Raw genomic sequence first — 9048 nt, 5'->3', positions numbered from 1 at the left:
GAAGGTGGACTCTGAGGTTTGGAAGCAATATTTCCTGTTTTAATGGATCAGGTCATTAGATCTGTTTTTTTTTTTTTCCCCCAATGAAAATTTACTTTACCAGTCGAGTAAAGCTTTATTCAGTATTATCCATATATTTCCTTGTCTGTAATGCAACACTTGGGGGCCCCCCCCCCGAATTCTGCCAGAGGGTACATGTTTAGACTTTTTTTTTTTCTCCAGAATACAGTTAAAAAGGGTTTTCCTGCCATTTAAAAATGAACGACGCATCTTAGAATGTTCTAAAATAAAATTCGTATCATCCTTACCGATCCCCCATAGCCTCAGATCCAGTTCAGTTTCTCTACTTGCCTGCAGTTACCGGTGAGTGTGTTTTAGCAGCGTGACTGCCCTCATGTGCTTCACTATCAACATGTATGCTGCAGCCAATTAGTGATTAGCTGCAGTGGTCACAAGGAATCGGCTGTGGGAAAGATCCTCGAGTTGGGCTTGACTTTTTTATTTATTTTTTTTAAATCTTCTAAGCTTGTTCCAGATTTTATTTTTGTATGGCTGGATGACGTCTTCAAACATGACCACGCTACAGCTATCTGTAATCCTAGATTAGTACAGTATGGTTTATTAATATACCACCAAGTATATCCAGAATAGTTTAGATGTAGTCCGGGCTTGTTACAATTTTGTGTATTCCCTGTTGAAACTCCTTTTCCATTCTTCTGCATTCTTTTCAGCTCATCTCAAAAAACATGAAGTTCTAAAATGAAATATAGACAATAAACATTTTTGTCACTTCAGCAAAACAGAGAACAGTCCTTCACATTCAATTTTTTTTTTCAATGTTTTTAAATGGTTTACAAAAAAAAATACCATTGATTTATGCTGTTTTTTGTGACTTTATTTTGTCACATGCTTTTTTTTCCAGGTGTTTAAAGGGAACCTGTCACCAGAAATAGTGCGGTGATAGAATTGGCGCCACCCCTGCCACTATGACTGTGTACCGAATGCTGGTGGGGGGGAATATAGATTGTATTCTCCTGGTTACGTGTAGGCGCCGTACAGGTTGGGGACACTATTATCCTGCAGATTAACCCCATACCTGCTTGCTAATGGCGTTATTCCTGGTGACAGGTTCCCTTTATGTCGTACAGCGAAGCCCTTGGCTTAAACTGCCAGGGTTTAAAAAAAAAAAAAAAAAAGTTAATGAAATTTTAAAATCTGAAAGATTGTAAGAAAAGGCACAAAAAAACCTGCAAAACATTGTGTCAATCCAGCAATCAAATATTTGTGCCTTACCAGCAGAAATGTTGCTGACAACAGGAGAGCCTTGTCTGTGGGACTAATGGACGCTGAAACTGTAGAGAAAAGGTAAATTAGGGCTTGTTTTTAGAGCCAAAGATGTAAGGCGTTTTATTTTCTTGTTTTATGTAAAGATAAAATAATTTTACAATGCTACTTTTAAGGAGCTGGGCACTGGCCTTAATGCGTACACTAAAATCTAATCCAGACTGTCGCCGCTCTGAGCGCTGCATCCAGGGGCAATCTTGTGTCATTGATTGTCAGTGTCCGCTAATGGGCTGTTTCCTTCACAATTCCGTTTGACAGACGTGTGAACGCTGCAGCCTGTCGGCGACCTCTGAAAGGCTGCAGCCCTCACGTGACATATAACTAATGTCATGAGATGGATGCAGGGCTAGGAGCAGAGATGTGCAGGTCCGGGAGGTAAAGCTGCTTTTCTTTTTTCTTGACACAATACGGACATTGAAAAGAGGTTTGGATAATAGTGGACAACTTCTTCCGTAAGGCCTGTTTCACACTTCCGTTTGTTTTGCAAAAAAAACGGATCCGCCATTTTGCTTGACGGATCCGGTTTTTTCCCCATTGAGTTGCATTACCGGCGGATCTTGACGGATGGCCATTCGTTGGATCCGTTTTTTTGCGGATCCGCCAAATTTTTGCCGTCCGCTGAGATCGATGGCAAGGCGTGGTTCCTTTAAATTTTTACCATCAGCGGATCCATACAGTCCGCCTGCGGATCCGTTTTCCGCTATTTTGGCGGATTTTGACTGACAGAAAAAGCTGAAGTGTGAAACAGGCCTTACCTTCAAGGGATAACTTGGAGAGATGAAAATGTATTTCCATCTTCATTCTGTCTATAACTGTAAAGACTCCTATGCCTCTTCCTATTCTTTTATGTAACTGAATTGAGTTCTTCTCACTATGATCTCGCTTCATAGAACTGCTGCGCCTTTTGTCTTCAGGAACACTACAGTACGTCAGAGATCACCATGCTGTGACTGTCCTACTGCTTATGCAAGCCATCCCTCTGACCAAGGCTTTTCACAGTCGGTGGACAGGTTTGTTGTCCTTCTTCCCCGTCACTCTTGTTCTGCTCTTCCTGCACCATCACAACTTGTATGTGACATGTCAATTGCCTGTCCCAGCTTTCCAACTCTCGCTTCCACATTTCTAGTCCAGTCATATACAATCTGTGAAGGCTCAGGCAGAGCAGAATGGGAGTGAGCCTTGGTCAGGGGGAGGAACTGCCTAAGCAACAGGTCACAAGCTATACACAAGCATCCCAGAGGAGAGGGGGAACACCCCTAGTAGCAAGTGCTGTGACGTGGAGTCACAGAGAGATGTAATAACATCACAAGAACTTACATGTACAGTAGGAAGTAGGATATAAGCTTTCATAGTTTCAGAATGTAGATCGCAATCCATTTTAGCGCCTGAGAGTACCACTTTAAGCTTAATTTTCTCAGAACTGTTCTCTCTGAATGATCTCGTTCCCATGAGGCAGATTTAGTAATCCTGTCTAATATTTAGATGGCATACTTGTATACTAGCCAGTCTGAAACTGTAAAAGTTATCACAGTGAACTATGCTTGATGATAAAATTAGGGAATCTTTTAAACACTTGTCTAGCTTCATACCACGTGTTGGTTGGCTTTTTTCATTGCGATATTTTTCACCAACGTTTTGGCACGTCATATTTGAATACACCTCTGTTACTAAGCCATGCTCACGGAAAAAAAAATGGAGCAACAATTTTCTTCAGGGCATGTTCTTGCCGTTTTGTTTTTGGCCCAAATTGAACTAGAATTCCAGATCATTTACCTTGAGCTTGAAAACCCAGCCTACCCACGGCCTGGGACTGCGATTGTCATATAAGATCTGTGACACACTTCAAGAACAATGAACGGAGATCTCGCAGGGGCTCGTGTAGTTCAGTATTTTGCATCACTATAAGCCAAAACCAGAACTTGATCCACAAGGCAGAACAGGTAGTTTACATTGTATATTTTTTCCTGTTCTCTGCTCACAAATGCTGATGCAAGGTACTGGCTTTAGACATTTTATATTTTGTGCCGATCGTAAGCATAGATCTTGAAGTTGCCAAGCAGTGAAATAAAGTATACAATATATTACACTGGTCAACAGCATTTTTGGTGCCAAAGATATTTCATCGAATTTAGGGTATTTTTGGGGTGCTGATTCTGAATATGTCATCAGTTTTGCCAGATTGGCTCAAGTTTTTGAGATTTTTGGTATCTTATTTATAGCACTTGTTGGTAAATGCGACGCATCATCTCATTAATTTCTTTGGATTAGTACTTGAACTGAGCAGTTCTCAATATAGTTTTGTGTTAATTAGTGTTCTAAAAGTTTGTTCATAGCTTGATTTTTGCACTAACTTTATGTTGTTGTCTGTTTTCCAGTGAAAAGCATGAACTCATCATGAAGAAGTTGTCTTAACGATCCAGACTCATTCTGTTACATTTGTGGTGAATACACACTGCCAAAACATAGAAGAAACATAACAGACTTCGTAAAAAAAGTGTATTTTGCCTATTTTGGGGTTATGCTTGGGGACCAAGACAAGTTTTGGGCACCACACATAGTGTGCAAAGCATGTATCGAATTATTACGAAAATGGAGCAAAGGACAAAGAAAAAGCTTCAAATTTGGTGTTCCAATGGTGTGGAGAGAGCCAAAAAATCATCATGATGACTGTTATTTATGGTAAACACAGGTACAGGCACATCTTCACAATGAGGGACAGGCCTTCTTGCAGATTCCATGTTACTCCCATTTTCGTTTCTTATGCTTATTGAATCCTTGCACTTGCACTGCACAGAAATAACAGTCATCATGATGATTTTTTGGCTCTCTCCACACCATTGGAACACCAAATTTGAAGCTTTTTCTTTGTCCTTTGCTCCATTTTCGTAATAATTCGATACATGCTTTGCACACTATGTGTGGTGCCCAAAACTTGTCTTGGTCCCCAAGCATAACCCCAAAATAGGCAAAATACACTTTTTTTACGAAGTCTGTTATGTTTCTTCTATGTTTTGGCAGTGTATATTCACCACAAATGTAACAGAATGAGTCTGGATCGTTAAGACAACTTCTTCATGATGAGTTCATGCTTTTCACTGGAAAACAGACAACAACATAAAGTTAGTGCAAAAATCAAGCTATGAACAAACTTTTAGAACACTAATTAACACAAAACTATATTGAGAACTGCTCAGTTCAAGTACTAATCCAAAGAAATTAATGAGATGATGCGTCGCATTTACCAACAAGTGCTATAAATAAGATACCAAAAATCTCAAAAACTTGAGCCAATCTGGCAAAACTGATGACATATTCAGAATCAGCACCCCAAAAATACCCCAAATTCATTAAAATATTTTGGACACCAGAAAAAAAAATTTTTTTCGTTGACCTGTGTTATGATTGTTAGACAATATTTGCCTTATTATATACTCCTGACTGAACAATAAGCATCGTTTGACTTATCAAGTTAGTAAATTTACTTACTGTCAAGGCCAAAGAAGTCATGATCCATGTTATACTCTTCATTAAAACCCGGCCATCTCTTCCATATGATGGCAATCTCCTGACCTTCCACTGATGTCACCTGCATTCACAATGGCAAATTGGGTTTCTGTTGCATTCAGAACTAATAGAGCAAAGCCCCATTTATTAACCCCTCTCTAACAGGTCACTAAAATTTAACTTTAAATTAAAATGTAAAAAAGCAGATTGATTTATATTTGCCCTTATTTGTAATTATTACAGTGACTTGTGAAACTATTGCTGCCCCTTAGTATTTCTTCGTGTTTTGCTACCTCACAACCTGGAATTTCACTTTTTTTTTCTTTTAAAAAGTCAGTACTTTGTAGAGCTTCATTTTACAGCAATTACAGCTGCAAGTCGCTTTGCATAATTCTCTGAGGTTTCAACATCTTGCTACTGGGATTTTTGCCCTTTCCTCAAGGCAAAACTGCTCCAGCTCCCTCAAGTTAGTTTCCTCTGGTGAACACCAATCTTCAAGTCTGACCACAGATTCTCAATTGGGCATTGACTCGGAGACTCCAAAACATTTACATGTTTCCCCTTAAACTACTCGAGTGTTGCTTTAGTAGTATGATTTGGGTCATTGTCTTGTTGGAAGGTGAACCTCTTCCAGTCTCAAATCGCTGATGAACTGAAACAGGTTTTGCTCAAGAATATCCCTGTATGTCACTCCATCCATCTTCCCCTCGTCTAGGACCATTTTCCCTCTCCATGCTGCAGAAAAACATCCCCACAGCATGATGTTGCTACCACCATGTTTCACTGTGGGGAGGGTGTTCTTGGGGTGATGTGCTGCATTGGTTTGGCGCCACATATAGCATTTACTTTGGTGGCCAAAAAACTCATTTTTGGTCTCATCTGTCCGCAGCACCTTCCTCCATACATTTGGAGAGTCTTTTGGCAAACTCAAAGCAAGCCTTACAATTTTTGTGTGTAAGTAAAGGCTTTTTTTTTTATTGCTCACTCTTCCATAAAGGCCACCTCCTATGAAGTGTACGGCTTATTGTGCTCATATGGACAGATACTCCAGTCTCTGCTTAGGAATTTTGCAGCTCCTACAGGGTTACCTTTGGTCTCTGTGCTGCCTCTTTGATTAATGCCCTCCTTGCTTGGGCTGAGAGTGTTGATGGTCAGCCTTCTCTTGGCTGGTTTGTTGTGGTACCATGTTCTTTCCATTTGATGATCATGGATTTGATGGTGCTCTGGGGGATCACAGATTGTGATATTTTTTTTAATAACCCAACCCTGACGTGCTTCTCAGCAACTTTGTCCCTGACTTGTCTGGAGATCTCCTTGGTCTCCATGATGTTTGGTTACTGGTTCATTTTAGTTAATGGTGTTGCAGCCTCTGTGGCCTTTCAGAAAAGCTGTGTGTATACTGACAGACCATGTGACACTTAGATTGCACAGTGGTGGACATCCTTTCACTAAACATGTGACTTATGAAGGAAATTGCTTGCACCAGAAATTTTTAGACGCTTCATCGCAAAAGGGGTGAATACATATGCACATGCTAATTCTTAGATATTTAAACCCATACATTTATATTATGCCTATATGTTTCTCCCTATACCAACATAGACTACTTAGTGTTGATGCCTCAGTGTACGGTCTGTTTACTGTCTGTGTTTAACACTGCAAAGGATAGGGGAAGCTTTGTAATGTATTTATTCATCTGTGAAAAATACTGAGGGTGAAAAAGAACACACGGATCAAAAACTAATCCAAAACACTGATGACATAGGTAGCATTTTTTTGTGAATGAGCACTAAGGCCTCGTGCACATGATCGTAATAATCGGACAAGTGCTATCTGTAATTTTGACGGACAGCACTCATCCCCATGTTATTCTATAGGGCTGTGCACGTCTGATTTTTTTTTCCTGGGACCCTGTATGACCTGATATTGAATGGTACTAGTCCATTCATGTCTATGGGAAAACATCAGACTGCTCTCATGTTTTCATGGACACACTGATTAGAGAAAATGGAGGTTCTTTTTTAAAAAAAATCCTCCACATCCAAGAAAATCCGATCAGAGTGTGATTCGCATAATCTGATCAATTCTTTCGCATGAGAGAACGTTCCTATGACCGTTGCCTTGAAATAATTCACAAATAAATCCCATCTTTTTTCCAAAACAAAACCGTATTTGCTTAAATGAACACAAACTGGTGTTAAAAGGGAAAATTTAGCACCAAGGTAAATCTTACAATACTGAGAACCAAAACAGTTGCCATTTCTTGATTGTGCAGTTTTCCATACAGGGAAAAATGAGTCCATCAATACATAGTGATACCTGGAATTCCTGGTCAGAGTGACAGCGGGCCGCACTCCAGGGGCCGCGAATGTCCATTCTTCTCCGTCCCTCCGAGTCATGCACTGAGAGAATTGGACTAAACAAGCTCCATCTGAATCAGAAAAGGATAGAGGCAGCATTGAGCTATGTTTGGTCCAGTTATTAACCTCAAATTTTCATTTGTAGGATTTACTATGGCAAAAAATTGCCAACCTTGTGATAACCACGTGCCAGAGCTATGTTTTCTGCCACTGTGAATTGGGAGATATTATTGGACAGCTTATAGAACTGTATACTGACCTCTGCTGAACAAAGCCTAGGAGAGCATTAGATGAAGAGAATACTCTGATGACCATGAGGCAGCAGAACAAGCAGCACACATCCACCCGGTAGGGTCTACAGAACCTTAGAACTTCCTCTCTGCTCTGGTCACACAGTCGGAGGCAGGAAGATCGAGCAGGGCCACACAACTGGTAACACAAGCAACTGGAATCTACAATAACAAATTAAAGTACAGTCATGGCCAAAAGTTTTGAGAATGACACAAATATTAATTTTTACAAAGTCTACTGCTTCATTTTTTCTAATGGCAATTTGCATATACTCCAGAATGTTATAAAGAGTGATCAGCTTAACAGCAATTACTTTCAAAGTCAATATTTGCCTAGAAAATTAACTTTATCCCCCAAAACACATTTCAACATCATTGCAGCCCTGCCTTAAAAGGACCAGCTAACATCGTTTCAGTGATTGCTCCATTAACACAGGTGTGGGTGTTGATGAGGACAGGGCTGGAGATCAATCTGTCATGATTAAGTAAGAATGACACCACTGGACACTTTAAAAGGAGGCTGGTGCTTGGCATCATTGTTTCTCTTCTGTTAACCATGGTTATCTCTAAAGAAACACGTGCAGTCATCATTGCACTGCACAAAAATGGCCTAACAGGGAAGAGTATCGCTGCTAGAAAGATTGCACCTCAGTCAACAATCTATCACATCATCAAGAACTTCAAGGAGAGAGGTTCCCTTGTTGCCAAAAAGGCTCCAGGGCGCCCAAGAAAGACCAGCAAGCGCCAGGACCGTCTCTTAAAAGTGTTTCGGCTGCGGGATCGGGCTACCAGCAGTGCAGAGCTTGCTCAGGAATGGCAGCAGGCAGGTGTGAGTGCATCTGCACGCACTGTGAGGCGGAGACTCTTGGAGCAAGGCCTGGTCTCAAGGAGGGCAGAAAAGAAGCCACTTCTCTCCAGAAAAAACATCATGTACAGACTGATATTCTGCAAGAGGTACAGGGAGTGGACTGCTGAGGACTGGGGTAAAGTCATTTTCTCTGATGAATCCCCTTTTCAATTGTTTGGGACATCTGGAAAACGGCTTATTCGGAGAAGACCAGGTGAGCGCTACCACCAGTCTTGTCTCATGCCAACTGTCAAGCATCCTGAAACCATTCATGTGTGGGGTTGCTTCTCAGCCAAGGGAATGGGCTCTCTCTCAGTCTTGCCTAAAAACACAGCCATGAATAAAGAATGGTACCAGAATGTCCTCCAAGAGCAACTTCTCCCAACCGTCCAAGAGCAGTTTGGCGATCAACAATGCCTTTTTCAACATGATGGAGCACCTTGCCATAAAGCAAAGGTGATAACTAAATGGCTCAGGGAACAAAACATAGAGATTTTGGGACAATGGCCTCTAAACTCCCCAGATCTTAATCCCATTGAGAACTTGTGGTCAATCATCAAGAGACGGGTGGACAAACAAAAACCTTCAAATTCAGACAAAATAAAAGCATTGATTTTGCAAGAATGGACTGCTATCAGTCAGGATTTGATCCAGAAGTTGATTGAGAGCATCCCAGGGAGAATTGCTGAGGTCCTGAAGAAGA

General features: G+C 40.8%; 1 protein-coding gene across 1 annotated transcript in view; it reads right to left on the bottom strand.

Annotated features, from left to right (window-relative positions):
* Positions 1-64: 64 nt before the first annotated feature.
* Positions 65-9048, bottom strand: part of LOC141100704 (phospholipid scramblase family member 5-like) — a 53405-nt gene continuing 44421 nt past the window's right edge. The window contains exons 3-7 of the mRNA XM_073589342.1: positions 7468-7660; positions 7168-7279; positions 4831-4930; positions 1294-1352; positions 65-754 (exon numbers count right to left, since the gene is read on the bottom strand). Coding sequence (XP_073445443.1) covers positions 728-754; positions 1294-1352; positions 4831-4930; positions 7168-7279; positions 7468-7660 — 491 coding nt within the window. The 3' untranslated portion in view covers positions 65-727. The remainder of the gene's footprint in view (positions 755-1293; positions 1353-4830; positions 4931-7167; positions 7280-7467; positions 7661-9048) is intronic.

Source organism: Dendrobates tinctorius, unplaced genomic scaffold (assembly GCF_039654945.1).
Source record: "Dendrobates tinctorius isolate UK_male_01 unplaced genomic scaffold, ASM3965494v1 ptg000107l, whole genome shotgun sequence".
Lineage (NCBI taxonomy): Eukaryota > Metazoa > Chordata > Amphibia > Anura > Dendrobatidae > Dendrobates > Dendrobates tinctorius.
This window is presented reverse-complemented; position numbering and strand designations above follow the sequence as displayed.